Below are 19,855 nucleotides of genomic sequence, written 5' to 3'. Positions count from 1 at the left end.
AAAGCCCTTGTTTGACAGATCTCAACAGAGAGCACGCTTTAGAATTATGGTTAGCTTGCATTTTCTGCCTCTTTGAATAAAACGATAACAGCAGCAAGGTTAAGACGAAAGTGCTGGTCTGAATTGTTTCGTTGACCGCGGCACATCGATCACTGCCGTCTCTTCGACGCTGAGGCTATATTTATCCAACATATGGCGCTGCCAGAAGGTAAACGCTAAGCTACGAGGAAAAAAAATATTGATCGATCGATATCAGAGGGCTACAATTCCCTTTTTTTCATTTGGCATGAAAGACACATGTGCCACCACTTCAGCAGTATATAAATATCACCCAAAAGTAGCATTCTTGCACTTACCAGTTCTGCACTGAAGGACTCCATTGAACGCTGCGGTCAGACGGCAGGAGACAAAGAAAGTTTTCATGGCGGATTCTATGAATGCAAGGCTATGTCTTATTCCTAAAGCAGCCGTTTTACTGGCGATCACGCTTGCCTTCGTCGCAACCGGGGCTTAAGAGGAAAACCGTATTGACAATAACAGCTCCTACTTTGGGCATCAAGACGTCCGCAGGGTAACCTTCACGCCAAAATTTGATTGTTGTCACCGCGGATGCATTAACATTAGCCTAAAATCTGTTGTTTTCTACGCTAGATACATGTTATTCTGGAAACCGCATAACAATGTACTGCTTCATATCTTCGTTTCCGTACACGGAGAGCATTTTTAGGCTAAATTGTTCCTAAAGTATTTTTTTCTTTTCAGCATTATTTTTACTTTCTTCAAGCTTATTTGTTCTCTAGAGGTGATATTAACTGCTTACTACGTAACTACGCACGTAGATGACTTTAGTTTTGTAAGCGGCAATGCCACTTTGCTGGCATTTGGCGCTTGTCCGGATTCGACTGGCTGGCCACGACTCATATTGCATCCAATCTAACGAACGGCCACACGAATTTATAACTCATCAGGCAATATACTCCAAGGAATCGCACTGCGTCTGCTGCTAGTGCACTATCCACAAGCCCTGTTTCAGATGTCTGGGCCTCTACTTTAAATCTTTCTCTTCTCGAAAAGTTTCACACGCTCTATATATTGGTGCCCTGAAAACTGTTCGTGGAATACTCGAGAAGCTCGGTGTGGGAACACATACGGCTACCATTATTTAGGCGAATAACTAGCTTTGGACGAGGCTTAAAAGCGGTCATTGTTTCAGCAATGCCAGGGATGTATTGATGCTTTAACATCAGCTGCAACAGTTAGTCCAGATCTGGAAAAAAAAGCGTTTGGGGCATGTGAAAACTATATTCTTCGTAGAGGTACGCACTTCATGAAAATCACTTAAAGGTGCAGACTCTTGTTTGCCTGAAATCTCCAATACTTTGTTGTTTATCGAATTGATTCTTTATCATTTGTCGTCCATCCAAGGTCAAAGATGATAGAGCGCATCTAGAACTTGGCATTTCTGTCTGTCTAGCAGACATGACTAAAAGACTTGATGCTCTGGTAGATCTACCTGTTCAGGTGGGCGACATCAAAGCTTCAATTGAGCTGATTTGAGCAAAGTAGGACGAGACCCTGAGCCGACAGGTTCAAGAGGAGAAGGATATTGAAAACTTGAACAGGCGTGTCGCCAAGCTAGAGGCTACCTGTACTGCAGACGACATTGCACAAATGAAATAAACCGTCAATGACCTTAAATGGCGTAGCCGAAAAGTCATTCCTGAAATTCATGGCATCCCAGTAATGGAAAACGAAAACTTGATGTGTAAACTGAATAATCTAGGTGAGAACATCCACGTGCAAGAGCTAACAAAGAATGGTATTGCTGCTCTTCATAGACTTCCATCAAAACCAAATAAAATACCTGCCTGTAATCGTTGTACGATTTGCTCCGCAATCAATTCGTGACTTGTGGCTGGATGTGCGTAAAAAAACTTCGAAACAGTGCCGAATGTCAGAATCACCGAAAACAAGACTAATCAGAACAGGAACCTTCTCAGCCGCACAATCGATTCGGCAAAGAGCCATGATTAGAAGTCTTCATATCATTGCAATTGCAAAGCACTAATCAGGCAAAAGGAAAGTGATAGCGTTTTTGTCATTCGTTGTGCTGCAGATCTTGACAGTCTCTGATAAACTTTGGCCTAGCACTCCTACCGGTTTTTCTTTTCGATCCGCTATCTAGTCAAATGCTTCCTTCTTTAACATCGCAAGTGAAGTTATCAAGTCTTAAGAACTTTCTCAACGCTGATGGCCGGCGAAGCCTCAATTGTATTCATTTTAACCTTAGAGCAGGAAGAAATAAGCAAGATGAACTCCATGGTCTTCTTACTAAAGCTCGAGTACGCCTTAATGTTGTTGTGCTTACTGAAACTTGGCTTGCTTCGAAAGAAAATGTGTAAACATATCACACCCACAAACCGTATTACATGAACCGTAGTGACAAAAGGGATGGTGGTGCTGCAATGTTAGTTTCAACTATTCTGGATTCTCAACTACTGACTGAACTTTCTTGTACTAACCCCTTTATGTCACTCTTGTTACAAGAAGTGTGTACTAGAGTATTCTTCGTATGCTACCGACCTCCTTCTACCAATGTCCAGTTTTTTTTGTCTTTTCTTCATTCGTTATTAGAATTTATGAATGCAAGAAATTATCAATTATTTTTGGTGGTGACCTGAACAAATATGCTCGTTGATAGCAATGCAAAACCAGAACTCGAATCTCTGTGAAACACTCATTTCTTTCAGAACTTTATAAAATCAGGAACACGAATCACTACACAATCAACGACACTTTTAGACCTTTCATAACAAACTCCCATGCATCCCTCGTTAGAGCTTCTACATTAATTCATAGCATCGGCGACCACTTGCCGATTGTTATATCAGTAAATCAGTGCACTAATTCAGTAAAAACACCACTTTCCGTATTCTCTTACCGACTAATTAGACCGTCGAACTACAGTCAGCTGGAACGATGTGTTTCCAGAAATTTACCCGAACGTAGCATTTGAAATATTTTGCGTGAATTTTCTGAAATATTCTTTCCGTGTAGTCCCGTGAAGAAGTGCCGAATATGTGAAAACAATCGCAAACCCTCGATAACTAAAGAATCGTTAAACCTTCATGTTACGTTCTACCGGCCAAAGGCCGGCAGCAACGTGATGAAAACAGGCCGACTCGCAGAGCAGAAAAGACGCCCCTTTATTTCCAGCTCGGAATGATATAGAGAAAAGAAAAGAGAGAAAGAAGCGAAGAAGGACCATCGACGCATGCGCGGAGAGGCGCATGTGGTCCGGATTGTGTTATCTGCAGCATTCCTTTCTCCTAGTAGCCGTAGCGCTCCACTGGCTTTCTTGTTCTTGTGGACCGACGTATCTCAGGAACAGGCCCCTCGGGAAGGTCTTGAACCTCGTAATTCGGTGTTCCTTAGGCTGTAGGAGGAGATTCTTCAGAACTCGACGTTTTCCTGCTTCCATCTGTGTCAGATGAGCGCTTTCGGATCTGGTCGACATGGCGTCGAACGACTTCGTCCTCAGTTGCTACAGTGACTAGACGGGCACCACTCGTGGATTTCACTTTTCCTGGTGTCCACTTTTCTCCGACGCCGCAGTTGCGCACATAAACGGCATCTCCCGGGACGAAGTACCAACTGGCGGAATCAGCCGCTGGATTCTTGGGCATTTCGTGGCTCCTAGGAGGAAAACACATGTCTAGTCTTGTACGCGAACGGTACCCAAGTAGAAGTTCGGACGGTGAAAACCCTGAAGCCTGTGGCGAATTCCAGTAGTTACAAAGAATTCTCGCCGGAGCAGTTGCCAACTCCACATCAGGCATTCTCTTCAAACCCTTCTTGATAGTTCTCACGGCCCGTTCTGCGAGACCATTGCTTTGAGGGTGATAAGGTGGGGTCCGGATATGCTCGATTCCATTTTTCTGCAGAAATACAGCACACTCGGACCCGGTAAAGTGGGTACCGTTATCCGTAACTATAGTGCGGGGCAATCCAAACCTGCTAAACAAGGTTCGCATGCAATCGGCAGTGGCAGTAGTGGTTGCTCTAGATACTGGAACGGCTTCTATCCAATTGCTGTGAGCGTCGACGATTACCAACAGAATCTTGTTACCAATAGGCCCTGCGTAGTCGGCATGCAGCCGTGACCACCTGTCGCGCGAAATCGGCCAGCTGACTGGGTTCCGTGCAGGTGGCATGGGCTGCGCCTGCACACATCTTCGACACTCTGAGACCATCCTACAAATGTCTTGATCTAGACCGGGCCACCAAAAACTAGCCCTCGCCTTTGTCTTCATGGTAGACGCACCCTGATGAGACTCGTGTAGCATCTTCAACAGTTTCTCACGCGCCGCACTTGGTATCATGACACGATGGCCCCAGTACAACAGCCCCTTCTCCACAGACAACTCATGTCGCCTTTTCCGGAATTCCACCATTTCTCTGTTGTCACCATCCACGACGGAGGGCCATCCTTCTGTCACGTACCTGCATATCGCTTGCAAAAACCCATCAGCTGCTGCAAGTGCTTGAATCTCTTGGTGGGAAACGGCTGGCTGGTCCCATTCGTCCATGATAAGCACCATTTCCGACAGATCTTCGGTTTCCGCTGGCGGCTCCTGCAGCGATTGAGGCAAACGGCTTAAAGCGTCAGAAATTAGCATCTGTTTGCCAGGTTTACAGACGAGCTTGTACTTCTATGCCCCGAGCAAAAGCGCCCAGCGCTGAATTCGGGCGGCAGCCATGACAGAAGTTTGACGATCCTGTCTGAGAAGACCCAAGAAGGGGCGGTGGTCCGTTACAAGCGTGAACTAACGTCCCAACAGGTAATCGCGGAACCGTGTCATTCCAAACACCAGGGCTAAAGCTTCTCGCTCAATTTGGGAGTATTTTCCCTCAGCTGAGGTAAGCGTCCGTGATCGGAAACCAATTGGTCTGTCTTCTCCATTTACTCGGTGGAAAAGGGCAGCTCCGACACCGTAAGGCGAAGCGTCGCATTCCAACATCAACTCCTGCTGCCGATTAAAGTATGTTAGCACTGGGGCTGAACACAAAGCTTCCTTGGCCTTCTGAAATGCCGAGTCTTCTTTTTCTTGCCAAACCCATTTTGCACCTTTTTGAAGACGGCTGTACAACGGTGCCAGCATAGTAGAAAGATTTGGCAAAAACTTGTAAAATGTAACCAGTCCCAAAAAGGACCGCAACTCGGCAACATTTCGCGGTAAAGGGGCTAGCCTGATTGCATCCACGTGCTTCTCGAGCGGGTGCAATCCTTCAGCATCAATAAGATGGCCAATATACGTCACTCATTGTTGACCGAACTTGCACTTCTCGCAACGAAGTTTGATACCGTTCTCGCGGAAACGCTGTAGCACCGCTTGCAGGTTTACGTTTTCAGCCTCGCTGCTCTCGGCTATCAGGACATCGTCTAGATAAGCCTGGGTCTCTTTTAGTCCTTGCAACACCGATTCAATTTTCCTTTGGAATATCGCTGGCGCTGACGCGATGCCAAACGGTAACTTGTTGTAGCAAAAGAGCTCCTTTCGTGTGCTTATCACCGCTAATTTCCGCGAGTCTTCATCTAGTCGACCTGATTGTAAGCATCGCGAAGATCTGGTTTGGTTTGGTTTATGGGGTTTAACGTCCCAAAGCGACTAACGCTATGAGAGACGCCGTAGTGGAGGGCTCCGGAAATTTGGACCATCTGGGGTTCTTTAACGTGCACTGACATCGCACAGTACACTGGCCTCTAGAATTTCTAGCCGCCGCGGCCGGGATCGAACCCGCGTCTTTCGGGACAGGAGCCGAGCACCGTAACCGCTGAGCCACCGCGGCGGCGCATCGCGAAGATCTAGCGCACTGAATTTTTTACCTCCACATAGGTTTGCAAAAATATCGTCTATGACAGACAAGGGGTACTGATTAACATCGCACACAGGGTTTAGTGTCACCTTGAAGTCGCCAAAAAGGCGCACTGTTCCGTCCATCTTCAAAACTGGAACGATGGTCGTTGCCCACTCAGAATGAGGGACTGGCGATATTATTCCTGCTGAGACTAATCTGTCAAGCTCCTTAGACACTTTATCACGCAGTGCAAAGGGAACTTTCTTTGCCGTGAAGAACTTTGGGTTTGCTACAGCCTTGATGTGCAGTCGGGCTGGCGGGCCTTTCATGAGACCAACACCCTCAGTCAAGAGGTCGGAGTGTTGCTGGAGCAGCGTCGGCACGTCCTCCAAGGTTTGTCTTGCCACGGAAGCCTTCGAATAGACGCTCAGCACCTGAATGCGTTCGTCTGTTAATTTTTTCAGCAGGTCTCGACCACAAAGACTGCATCCATTGCAGTCTAAATCAGTCAGACTGCACTGCACTGTTCTACCTTCATATGAAACTGGCATTGTCAATGCACCAAGGAGCGGCAACTTTCCCAGATAGCATGAAAGCTGTACTTCAGACTTCTGTAGCTGCGGCCATCGATGAGAGTGCAATTTATAAATGCTCTTGGGAATGACGCAAACAGGGCAGCCGGTATCGATGTCCATCATTATTTCGATGCCATTCCACGTAAACGGTTTCCTGATGGGGGGTATGAGAGAGCGCGGAGTGGTCAAGGACCAAATTTGTGACGCGTTGCTATCACTCTCATCGGTTTCTGTCGTCTGTGCCGTTACTGCTAGCATTCTACTTCGTTCATTTGCCGGACACATTTTAGCTAAATGCCCTGGCCGTGTACACTTGAAACATTTGCGCTTGATTAGTCGACAAGCCTTGGTCTTATGACCATGCTTACCGCAACATTTGCATTGTTGCACGCCCTGCGACTTCGCGCGCGACTCGTATTTACCAAAGAGCTTTAGCAATCTCGCTTATTCTTGGTCCGTAACAATACCTTGCGAATCGCGCTCAGCGCTCTCTGCGGCAAGGACAAGAGCCTCCCCTTCCTCAAGAGTCAGATTTTTCTTCGCTAGCAGCTGCTTCTGCACATTCTTGGACCGGACGCCGCACACAATACGGTCCCTTATCATTCTGTCCAGCGCAGTTCCAAAATTGCAATTGTGGGCCAACAGCCGTATTGCGACTATGAATGCATGCAGAGACTACTCTTCTTGCTGGCAGCGATGGAAGAACTTGACACTTTCAGAAATTTCATTCTGTACCGGGTCGTAGTAGCTGTTTAGGTCCTGCACAACTTCTTTGTTAGTCAGGGCGCTAGGCTTTCGCAGTGCTACCTTCCCGTTCAAAATGTCTATCGTTCTTGTTGCGAGCGCAGCTACCAGCAAGGCTCTTCTCTTAGCATCGTCCTTCACATCATTCTCTTCGAGCCGCCGCGGTGGCTCAGCGGTTACGGTGCTCGGCTGCTGTCCCGAAAGACGCGGGTTCGATCCCGGCCGCGGCGGCTAGAATTTCTTTGGAGGAGAAATTCTGGAGGCCCGTGTACTGTGCGATGTCAGTGCACGTTAAAGAACCCCAGGTGGTCCAAATTTCCGGAGCCCTCCACTACGGCGTCTCTCTTAGCCTTAGTCGCTTTGGGACGTTAAACCCCAGAAACCAAACCAAACCATTCTCTTCGAAATAGGCTTCCACCTTGACTAGGCACGCCTGCCACTTATCTTTTTCGTCTTCAGATTCCGGTAGCCTGTGTGCCATGGCTGGTGGTGGGCTCCTCCTGCTTCGCTGTCGTGCTTGGGCGTATATGCTGGCTTCCTTGCTGCAGCAGAAACCTCGTCGCCACTCTTACGTTCTACCGGCCAAAGGCCGGCAGCAACGTGATGAAAACAGGGCGATTCGCAGAGCAGAAAAGACGCCCCTTTATTTGCAGCTCGGAATGATATAGAGAAAAGAAAAGAGAGAAAGAAGAGAAGAAGGACCATCGACGCATGCGCGGACAGGTGCATGTGGTCCGGATTGTGTTATCTGCAGCAATTCAGAAGAAACGGGATCAATTATATACAACCTTCATGCGAACTAAACCTCCTGAAGCCCTAAAAATATCCAAGTCATAGAGGAACTTTGTCACGAAATACCTTCGTAATGAAAAAAGACAATATTATATTCACCTCTATAATACGACCGAAGAGCGCACAGGGAATATTTGGAAAGCATTTAAAGTTGCAACTGGAACCTCAAACGAAACATTAAGTAAAATAACAAAAGATGGAATACAGTTACAAGGTGCTTAACTAGCCAACGCCTTTAATACTTTTTTTCTGTCACTTGGTGATTTTAGCGAACCCACCGCTGACTTATTTCTTTTAAATGGCCCAAATGAACAATCAGTATTTTTAGAACCAGACTCGGAAAGTGAAGTTGTAACTACATCTTTAGCCGTTAATAACGGCAAAGCAACTGATGCCGGGGACATAGAGATAGAGCTTATAAAGTATGTGATAAGAGACATAGCCCCTTGCGTTACTAATATTTTCAACATATGCTTGTTGACTGGAATTTACCCGCATGCCATGCAAACAGCAAAGCTAAACGTTGTATTCAAGAAAGGTGACAGGAACGATATGTGAAATGATCGTCCTATATCGGTTTTTCTCGTTTTTTTTTCGAAGACTTAGTGCGCTATATCCTCATTTACTGACCGTCATAACATTATATGTTCCGCCCAGTATGGGGTTCGAAGGAACAAGTCGACAGAGCTGGCACTTTTGGCTCAAACGAAGTTTATTTTGTCAAATTTGGAAAGCAAAAATATGAATCTTGTGCTGTTTCTGGATTTTTCAAAAGCGTTTTATCTTATAAATCACAACATTCTCATTAGAAAACTTGAGCAATATGTCATTAGGGAGCAAGCACAAGAAATAATCACATCTTGTCTGCAACATATATCACAGTTCGTAGCAACTGGAAGACAAAATTCCGCAGTAAAATTAGTAAAAACAGTTGTCCCACCGGGCAGTACTCTGGGCCCGTTTTTGTACATCCGGTATATAAATGAAATAGTACGCCTTGAAGAAACTGCCCACTATATAATCTATGCAGACGACACGAGTTTATTTTATTCAGACAAGTCATGTGAGACCTTAGCTAACCAAGCCAATAGCGCGCTGTCCAAAATAAATATATGGGCTGAAAAAATGGTTTAGCACTCAACCATCGCAAAGCAAAAGCTGTACTATTTCACCCCCGCCACAAGGAAATCCAATTGCCGCATATCGTGTTAAACAATATGAACATTGAATTAGCAGAAACTTTTAAATCACTAGGTGTATACTTTTCTGAACATATGACACGGCATGAAAACTTTGGGTATATCGTAAATAAGTTCTCGAGAACTATTAGCACAATGCGCCGCCGCTGTTATTATTTCCCTGCCTCAGTTAACGTATTTTATACAACTGTATATTTTTCTCTACACAAATCTATGCCTGTTTAATATGGTCCACAACAACAGAAACAAAGATTAGCAAACTTTTAATATTGCAGAAACGGGTTTTACGTCTGGTATGCAATGTTCCGTATCGCTGCCTCACTGCAGACCTCCTTAAAAAAACATAATATGGTTCCTATTACATCGCTATACAATTATAAACTATCCTGCCTTTATAAAGTAGGAATACTAAAGAATAATGATGCATTAACTAACCTAGTAGGATTGCAGATAAACACCACCACTTATAACGTATGTTATTTGGAACCCTAGAATGCCACCAAATGCCGGAATAACTACGGGAAACAGATGTTGAACATCTGATTGCCTACGGTTTTAAATAACATTTTTGTGGAAACAATTAATGATATTTCCGCGATTTCTTCAAGGAAACTGCCTACCCTGTTTGTATAAGCTGTTTTATTTCTTTTTCTTGTCTTGGTTTGGTGTTTATGTTTACTGTCTTCGCCGCACGCTGCTGTGCTGGTATGCATGCTGAGAGGTCAGGACTCCTCACGGTGTTTTTTCAGCTTTTTACCTGCCCTCCTCGCAACATTCCTTTCTGTTGCACAATAAATTTCAATTTCACTATCTACATGTACAGATGTATGGTCCGGTCTTTTCTTGCAACAGAAAAACAGCTGAAAAAAGCTCACGTCTGACACACATAGCTCTAAAAAATTTCGAGTAGAGCAAGCTAAGATTATGACCCTGTTATTGTAACCCCCAATGTAATGCGGGATTATAGTAACGGTGCACCACCTCCGCTGCGACTCCACCTGAGAGCAAGGTCTCTGTGCAAAGACTTGAGCCATTGCGCTTATCCCTGGCAACCTACTTTATTGCAGTCGCAGCATCATGCCGCGTTGTCCAATTCAAAGCCTACGAAACGCGAGACTCACGATAGAGTCTTGGGAGGAGAGCGCGACGCTGCGATTGGCTGGTCCCGGCCACTAGGTCAAGGAAGTGCCCAAGCGTTCTCGAGTTCGCCAATATAAGCCCTGGCGCCCTGGGCCCGAGAGCTTTTACTTCCTTTTCACCCGCAAGGCTACACCATGTAAACAAGGGTATTTAATACTTCTTTCTTAGTTACTTGTCCCCTAATTCATTGAGACTAGCCTCGCTACTGACTAACGCGTCAACTCCCGTCACGCACCTCGAACTGCGGACACAGCTAGATGTCCTGGTCACAGCAGAAACGGCGCTGATTCGGAACGTAGTGTCGAAGCCTCAGCACGCGACATCAGGGAAGTGCGCGACCTGGAGGAAAACCTCTGGACTGGCTCATTTCTCTTTAGTTGCGAACACATGTAGCAACGTTGACAGCGCTTTAAGTTGCTAAGAGATATACGTCGAGTCGATAGATATAATGCTGCATTCATAGTGCTCCTTCGGTTTTTCTTTCAGCAGTGAACAGACAGCGATGAAAAGTAAACTGAGTGTGCCGCATTCTTAAACACGAATAGGGAATCAATGCTTGTTTGGTCTTTCAGGAAAAAGCAAATCATATCATGTTTGTAAGTAAGAGGTTACAGTCCTACAGGAGCCCAGCATCCACCGATTCTATGCGAGGAAGGAATAAAATATTCTAAAATAGCTGCTGTAGAGCTTATGGAGAAGTACACGAATCAGTCCTGAAACGAACGATCTCTCCAATTGTAATGAGATGCGGTATAGAGAAATAAGATAAGTGAAGTATGATGCGTAGCAGTTCAATAATTATGTAATTTTTTTCGATTCCGAAAAAGATTTGCTGCCAAATTTAAGGCCAGTGTTATTGACTTGTATTAAAATTTTACAGCGCTGCACTGATAAAGCAGGCACTCTTCTCCCCGCGACTGTCTGTACAACTTTGCCGGTTGGCGCGCGCATCTGTTCTGTGCTTACTGAGTGCTTTGATGCTTTCCGTTCCTCCTTGTTCCTTTTTTTTTCGTAGTTGCCCAAGTTCTTTTTGACGATGTTTAGAAAATTTACGTTAGATAGGAAAACGTGCCGGTGTAATTCGAGCTATGCCTGGAATAGCCCACTGTAGGAGTGCTTGCATGCTTACCCGTCTTTCCTATAGCAATAACGGGCGTGCTCTCACTCATCTTCTGAAGTCAGATCTCGCCTTACCCGTTCTTAGGCGATCGTAGCGTTCGTCGTTTTCCGTGGAAAATGTTTTTGCCTGTCGCTTCCGAAGCCAATCGTGTTTTCAGCGAGTCGACTTGGTACTTGTACCGAGTCGTCTTGGTACTTGTGGTAAGGTCCGTTCATGTCGACGACATTACCTAATTGATACGAACACAGCGTCTGTAACTTTAATATGCGATAGAAAATGGTTGGTCTTTCCATCTCGAGCAAAGAGGCTTTCGCGCCGGCAGTGTGCACCCGCTTTATGGTCGCAACTCAGCAAGCGTGCACCATCCTCGCCGAAACGGGTTGCCATCTGGCGCTCTCACGGCGATTCTTGTCTAGACGCCCTTTACCACACGCCTCCTGCGACCACCGGCGGAAGATCCTCCGGGCTGTCGCGGTCTGGTGTTAAAACAGTTTCTTTTGGGTTGCTGTTAGTGCCCGCCTTCGTAGCACGGACATTTCCAAGTAGTAACCTATTATCCTGCGCACTTGGTCCGAGTGAAATCGATGATATAGCCACGTATCACTGTTCGTTCGCGATCAAGGCCGCAGGAAAGGGGTGTTATCATTTTCGTTCGTGACGCGAGAAGCGACCGGACTGCTCTCGATTGATCACAGCCATGAAGGGTTGCATCTACAGTTTTCCAGATTATTGTAGATGATCTTCACCTGGTATCTCGAGGTTTCCTTGCCGGCTTTAAATTAGGCGGTGCCGCGAGCGGCGGGCGTTCGTAGTTCGACGAATAACGAGCACGTTTGTTGCTTGCGCCGCCGCCGAGTGATTCACTTCTTTTCCGGGCGCAAGTCAGCCCAAATAAAGAGCTTCGTTTCCAAGTCTTGTTGGTGCCTTCCTGACCGCTGGACTGCCGTCACTACAACGTGACATCTGGTGGAGGTACGGGGTATTCTTCGGTGAAGTGAGTTAGCAACACCTGGGCTTGGCCATTTCGAATTTAGGCGACTCCTCTTGCGACGCCCAGTCCTCGATCCAGGAGTAACTGAGTGTTCCCCTCGACGACGCCTTCGGCAGTTTCGATGTCTATAGTACCTATGCAGGCGAGGACACTTGATCTGGGCGGCACGCTCAATGCTTCGTCGAGGACGTTTAAGGCAACGTGATGAGTCGCGCTCGTCGCGACAGGTATGGCTTTGTCCGTGGAAAGCTTGATCGACTTAGATCGATGATCGCCCGATGTTCATTAAGGAAGTCCATTCCCAAAATCACGTCTCGCGAGCATTGCTGCAGGATCAGGAAGGTTGTAGCATAGGTTCTCTCATTTCCAGTAACTCTCCCGGTGCAACGTCCTGACGGCGTAATAAGGTTGCCACCTGCGGTGCGGATCAGCGGGCCATCCCAAGTTGTTGCCTTCCTGAGTCGGACAGTCAGTGGGCCGCTCATGACAGAGTAGTCAGCTCCCATAACGACCAAGGCAGTAAGTGACCGCCGACCGTAACTTCAAGGTCAATTGTTCGTGTTCTCGTATTGTTCGTTGTCTTCGGTGTCCGATCTCAGCTTCGTCGAGTAGTGAGGCTGCGGTGGGCGCAATCCGACGTTACTTCACTGGGCAGCGGTAAAAGCTTCAAGTCTGGCCGCGTTGTCGTCGTCATCGTCGTAGTTGAGGCATGGTCTTGCGCTTTCGTCGATGGCGGATCTCAGTTATTGCGCTTAGAACCAACCTCACCTCCAGAGGCTGCTTTATTCAGTTTAACCTTCGGGGGCTGGGGGAGCGTCCACGCACGCCGTAACCTCGGCTAAGAGATACAAAGCGCGGGGACGATGGCGACGAGGAACATGATAGGCGGCTCGGTGATGAGCATTCTTCCCGACGTAAAAACTCTTCGATTTCAGCTGGTAGTTGGCCGGGTCGGGGTCGTGGGGCGTCGTAAGAGAAACCTCGGATGCCCATTCTCTTGTATGGGCAGTACCGGAGAATGTGACTGACTTCGCCGCAGTGGAAGCATAGTGGGCGGCGCTGGTCGGGTGTTCTCCACTCGTCGCATTTCCTCGGCGGTGTGCGACTCTCGTAGGACGGGCGGGTTGGGGTGAGAGGGCGGCGGTCCAGCGCAGCTGGCTGGGGTCGATAGGGGCTTGGGTCCCGTCGTCGAGGTGCGGGACGGCGCACTGCTCCGGCGTAAGTCATGGCTGGGGGCTCCAGAGGCTGCGTGGTGGTCGGTGTCACACCCAAGGCCTGTTGCACCTCGTCCCGGATGACGTCGGTGAGCGAAGTGAGCTGCGCCTGTGTTCCTGTGTGAAGCAATCGTCGGAGCTCTTCTCGCTCAATTTCCCGTATAACCTCCCGCAGGTCATCGTTGTTAGCGGTGTCTAGGCAGCTTACTGACAAAAAGCGCTGCTGGCGGTCGTACTGGTGGGCTCTGGAACAAACAGTTTTTTCCATGGTAGATGCCTCTTCGACGAATTCCGCGACGGTTTTGGGTGGGTTCCATACGAGGCCCGCAAAGGGTTGCTCTTTAACTCCTAGCATAAGCAGCTTGACCTTTTCATCTTCCTTCATGCTCGAGTCGGCATGCCGGAAGCGACGCTTCGTCTCCTCATTGTACACTGGAATGGTCTCGTTTGAGTGATTTGTGCGAGACTGTAGCAGCTGCTGGGCTCTCTCCTTTCGCATGACGTTTGTGAAGGTCTTCAGAAGCTGCTCCTTGAAGGTTTCCCAATCCGTAAGGCTAGCTTGCGCATTCTCAAACCAGATTCTTGCTGGTCCCTCCAAGGCGAAGAAGACGTACCTATTTTTCATGGCATCCTCCCAGTTGTTAAAGACAGCCACACGGTCTAACTGTTCCAGCCATTCTTCGGGGTCGGCGCCAGGCGAAGCGTCGAAGGTTGGTAGCACCCGGGACTGCTGAAGAACGATTGGAGTCGTCGTCTGGAGCAAGCTCATGGTGGACGTTGCTACTGGTTTTCGCTTCCGGGTGGGGTCCGGCAGAATCCCGAACTCAGGTGCGTCCCCTTGCAGACGTCGGCTTGCTTGGTGGACTGTACTCAGGTCCTGCGGTGAATGACTCACAGGGCTGGCGTCACGACTTGCAGGGGGTGTCCGGAACATAGAAGGCAACCCAGCACCTCCACCGGATGTCAAGTTGTATCGCCGGCAGTCCGGCGGTCTGGAAGACACCAACAAGACTTGCAAACGAAGCTCTTTATTTGGGCTGACTTGCGCCTGCAAACGAACTGAATCACTCGGCGGCGGCGTAAGCAACAAACGTGCTCGTCAGTCGTCGAACTACGAATGCCCGCCGCTCACGGCATCGCTCAATTTAAAGCCGGCAAGGAAACTTCGAGACAACAGGTCACAATCATCTATAGTAATCTGGAAAACCGTAGATACAGCCCTTCATGGCTGTGATCAATCGAGATCAGTCCGGTCGCTTCTCGCGTCACGAACGAAAATGATAACACTCCTTTCCTGCGGCCTTGAGCGCGAATGAACAGCGATACGTGGCAACATATTGACTGACATGTGCAGTAAACAGAAAAATTCACATTTTAAATCTCCGTTCAGCAACACCTTGTAGACTTTCGCAACTCCGCTAAGTATGGCTTTGCGCTGCCTTACATGCGGAAGCCGGTACAAATTTCCTTGAAAGATCGGCAGAAAGGTAGCCATTAATTGGCTTTCAGCAATAATACAACCGTTAGAACGTAGACCGCATAAACCGTACAAGAATACATAATATTGAGCGCATTGGGGTTGAATTTATGCTTAGCTTTGTAGTTATCGGTCCAAACAGTATTTGTGTATATCATTTGTTCTCGCAATAAAGTTTCCATAAAAAAAACTCCCAAGGGTGCTTTAGTGCTCCGGTCCCAAGAAAAACACGCGACCACTACTGTTCTATCCACCGCAAATTGACATAATTAGACGTTCATGCCCCGTCCCAGCCGTAAGTCTTAGGCGGCTCCGGATAAACTGACCATGGCGGTGGTCAAACCTGTCACGCAAAAGAAACCGCTAAAAATTTCTGGCTGTGGTCAAGCCGCCATTGGGCATAGAACCTACAAACATTGAAATTTAGAACGTAATCCACTGTCTCTAAACTAGTGCTGGTGAGAATGAAACAGGAGGGAATCATTGGGATATGATAGAGCTAAGTGAGGTTAACAGAGGATTGGGAGGAGACACGCAGTTTGGTTTATAGGCGTTAAACGTTCAGAAGCAACTCAGGCTATGAGGGACGCCGTAGTGAAGGGCTCCGCAAATTTCGACCACCTGGGGTTCTTTAACGTGCTCTCACATCGCACAGCACACGGGTCTCTAGAATGCCGCCTTGATCAAAATTCGGCCGCCACGGCTGGGATCGAAGCCAAGTCTTTCGGGTCAGGATCCGAGCGCCTTAACCATTGAGCCACCGCGGCGGGGTGACGCATAAAGTGTATAGCGCAATAAAGTAACATGCATGATTAATGTTGTCGCGCTTTTCAGGACATCCGACAGCAAGGTGTTCGATTTTTGATCCATAAGGACATAGCTGGCAAAAAAGAGAATTGTTGCTATCTTAACGAGATGTGCGCATACGTAAGATACAGAAGAGGCAATGAGCATAACAAAATGCACCACGCCTTAATTGTGCGCCGCATCAAGGGCAATGCAGGCAAGATGCCGGGAGGCTAACAGGAAATGGGTCTCTGCGACATTGGTTCTGCGAATAACCCGAAGGATTTATTAGTAGTCGCGGCTGAATGAAATAGTTTAGCGATTATGCATGCTTTCTCCCCAAACAAAAGAATAGCGGTAGACTTCCAAGGGCCTGAAAGGCGAGACTGAAAATGAAATACACTTAATATGGCTGCGCATCTTACACTCCGGCAGAATATTGAGGCTCTATATAAAGTGGCATGCAGTGGCCATAGCCCTTTTGGTCGTATTGTGCAGAATTTAAAACATTTAAAACTCGAAATTTTTTCCGAAACTGGGCTTGGAATTTTTTGTTCTTTGTTGGGGTAAATTTACCGTCGTTCACTTTCAGGTAAGGCATTTTTGATGTCTAGTAGGGAACGCAGCAACAAATATATCAATAAACATTTAGCCTGTCAGTACGGCTCCCAACATTTTCTTGCTGATTAGCCCTGACTTCATAAGTTTTATTCAGCATTCACGTAATATCATGGCCACAATTTTGTGGCGCAGCGTGCAGCTGCAGCAGTGCAAACCTAAACAGGTGTCGATAAGCCGATTAGGTATGCTGGCAGCCTTCCTCCGTCATAGATGCACCGCAGAATGGCTGCCGCTCGGATTTCGCCGCACACCCCACGTAACAGCTTTGTCTTCAACAGTACTCACCTATAGGACGGGCACGCAGTTGGTTATCGAAACGGATTGAAATTAAATTTTGGAAAGCGAATGATCTAAGTACAGGAAAACGATAGCTGTGACATTAATTGACAGGATGAGGGCTGAGTGGTTAAGGTAACAAACGCAGTTAGTCACACACCAGCCTAAGTCAACATGAAGAAATTCGCACGGGCAGGGCATTGGAGATGAAGAAACGATAACAGATGGTCGGCAAAGCCTACTGCCTGGTTTCTAAGACAAGGAATGCGTAGCACGTGGTGGTTAAAATCAAGGTGGGTGGAAGAGCATAGAAATTTGCTGCGATAAGGCGGTCGCAGCTAGCACAAGGAGTATTAATTAGATGTGGGAGAGGCCTTACGCCTGAATTGGGTGTAGTCAGGTTAATTATGATGAGTAAGCAAAACACACAGCCTCTGAGAAGCAAACAAACATAAAAGAGTAGGTTCATAAAGCAATAGCAATTTCTGGACCTTCTTGATTGCCCAGTGCTGTCACGCACAAATTTTGTTTCGGAGAGAAATCTTTTGGCGTCACTGAGTTTGACTCGCGACGGAGATAGCCCCGCAGGGAGCGTCGGATTGCCGATGGCGCTAAAGAAGTTATAGGGCACATAAATCGTTGGCAGTACCGATGCGATCGTGCATAATAAGTCAAGGGCGCCGATTCGCCGATCTCCACAAGGTGACTATAAAATTAACAATATGTACCAAACTTGCTTTCAGGCGTTTAATATCTCAAAAGGGTTTTGGCTGCATTCGCAAAATTTTGAAAGGAAGATGACAGGCGGAAGAAATTGTACTTACTTCGATATTCAAGGCATTGATGAAAATGGCATGAACTACACAAGCCACTACTTGTTCCCGAATGCCACCAGGTAAGTCCTGAAATCAGTGAACGGATACCAGTATCCTTTTTTAATTCTCCATTTTAATGCTTAGCTCCATTCAGTACTGCACCAAGCCTTGCAAAGCTGGAGGATACGGAAATAAGAGAACAGCACCTGGATCTCCTTGATGTGCACTTTACTGCGAGGATGCATATGCCACCGACACTTCGGATAAGGATAGCGAAACAGTGCCTCAAAATTTTGAACAAATTTCTGGAAGTTTTCTTTTCACGCAGATTCATTGCCAGGTTCTGAGGGGACAGAAATGGTGCAAAAGAATGGTAACCAATGATTAGCTCAAAGATTCTTTTTTAAAACGAAACTATTGTAATACAGGGAAGAATTTTCGCTGCGCAATGTGTTGGTGAGAGGTCAAATGGAATGCGTCGCCTGCCGGAAATGCTGAGTTTTCCGCACGGTGGCGTTACCGCGTGTTGAAACAGCAGTCGTTTGCTCGTGCCTTTACCGCTTTGTAGCCCTTGCCCTCAAAACATAGCGCAACTCAGTATTTCGTGTTCATGGCGCAGAAGAAAGATTGTGTGAGCCGTATGCGTGTGAATTTCAACATGAACGTGAGCGCAACGAACCACTATGTGATTATCAAGGGTATTTAGTTTAGCAAAAGCTGCAGCGGCGCGAGGATCATTAGTTGTAAGCTCGTGATTCCGACAGTGCGAAATAAATGCCTCTGGTTAAGGAAGTGCGCATACTAGGCCCCAGAATAAGAAACCGCAAGATACAGGCGAACGGGGACACTGCAATTTAGGTGTTTGACCAATATTTATCGTCAATTTGGTCGCCTATCACGTTCTGGTCGAATTTCTGGCCTGCGAACTACTATTACACTATTGCCAGTTTCACTGACAGCTGCCTGCTATAACCCTTTTCCAGTCACTAAAATTATGATGACGCGTCGTCAGTTCACCGGGTAGTGCTCAAATATGGCGAGATTTGATGACCGCCTAGTTAAAGGGAACAACTAATGGCTTGTGCTAAAGGCAGGAAAACACAGCGCGACACAGCGCGACACAGACATATTGTCACCCATAACCACGCAGCAAAAAGGTCCGGTCTTGAGCACCTAGCGCAAGAGATATCGGCAAATGAAATGAACCACCTTCGCTTTCGCCCTTGACTACAACATCGCAACGAGCGAATAATAAATAGCTCCTTACAGGCTACTCAAAGGCTCCGCCCACAAATACGTTAGCCAGCTAAGTTGTTTATTTTGGCCGCTCGCAACACTACCAAGGCATGATGCGCCGCCTTTTCCAGCTGGCCGTCCCACCCGCAGCCTTTAACTCTTCCATCTATTAAATGGTACCTGATCTATCTGCCAATTGGCGATAAGCAAACAAATGGCAGCCCCTTAAGACTCGCGTCACACGTAGTAGTACTTGCGCGAGACCGGCATCTAACCTAAGCGGGAGGCGTGGGAATAGCAATAAAATATGCATATATTTGTATATTTTGGGCTCACTTTTTGAAACATGTACTCGTCATAAACGACGCTAATTGGGCATTATATATATATGTATATGTATATATATATATATATATATATATATATATATATATATATATATATATATATATATATATATATAGGTTAGAGAAAATCTGAAGGCAACTTCCAACACAGTCTTCGTGATTTTTTTTTATGTCGCTGCGTAAGCAGGAGACGATAGTTCCTTAGGGCGCCTCGTGGTTTAGCCCCTGGCTCCAGAAATGTTATGCGCGGTCAGCTAGGTGTAAGGATGGAAATTAGAAGCGGCATCCACGTCCTAGCATGAACGTCACTAATTATATTTAAATGCCAGTGGAAACAGCAATAAGCCTTAATGGAAGGTTTTAGCAGTAAAAAAGGCTCAAAAAATTTCCGCTGTTATATATTATATTCGTCACGAAGCCGACCAAGGACAGGGCGAGGAATGGTCTTTCTATAGTTACTTTATTACCTAGTAAAGCCTACATAAATCCATGTGCTGGTGGAAAAAAACATGGCCTGCTGTTTCGTGCTGGCAACATTTTCTGGTGCACAAAGGTCGAAACTGTTCTCAGTCAATCCGTACCTTTTTTCAGCTTTGAAAGGTACGTTTGCTGCCATGCGATACGCGGATAATCAAAAAGAATAGAGAGGCCATGAGCAAAAGA

At 46.8% G+C, this 19,855-nt stretch overlaps 1 protein-coding gene across 1 annotated transcript in view; it reads left to right on the top strand.

Annotated features, from left to right (window-relative positions):
- Positions 1-263: 263 nt before the first annotated feature.
- LOC149333661 (uncharacterized) overlaps positions 264-19,855 on the top strand; it is a 29,149-nt gene continuing 9,557 nt past the window's right edge. Inside the window, exons 1-2 of the mRNA XM_089558741.1 lie at positions 264-571; positions 17,538-17,689. Coding sequence (XP_089414867.1) covers positions 17,592-17,689 — 98 coding nt within the window. The 5' untranslated portion in view covers positions 264-571; positions 17,538-17,591. The remainder of the gene's footprint in view (positions 572-17,537; positions 17,690-19,855) is intronic.

Source organism: Amblyomma mixtum, chromosome 8, assembly GCF_055824585.1.
Source record: "Amblyomma mixtum isolate Tamu chromosome 8, ASM5582458v1, whole genome shotgun sequence".
NCBI classification, from domain to species: domain Eukaryota; kingdom Metazoa; phylum Arthropoda; class Arachnida; order Ixodida; family Ixodidae; genus Amblyomma; species Amblyomma mixtum.
Note: the sequence above shows the minus strand (reverse complement) of the source record. Positions and strands in the feature narration are given on the sequence as shown.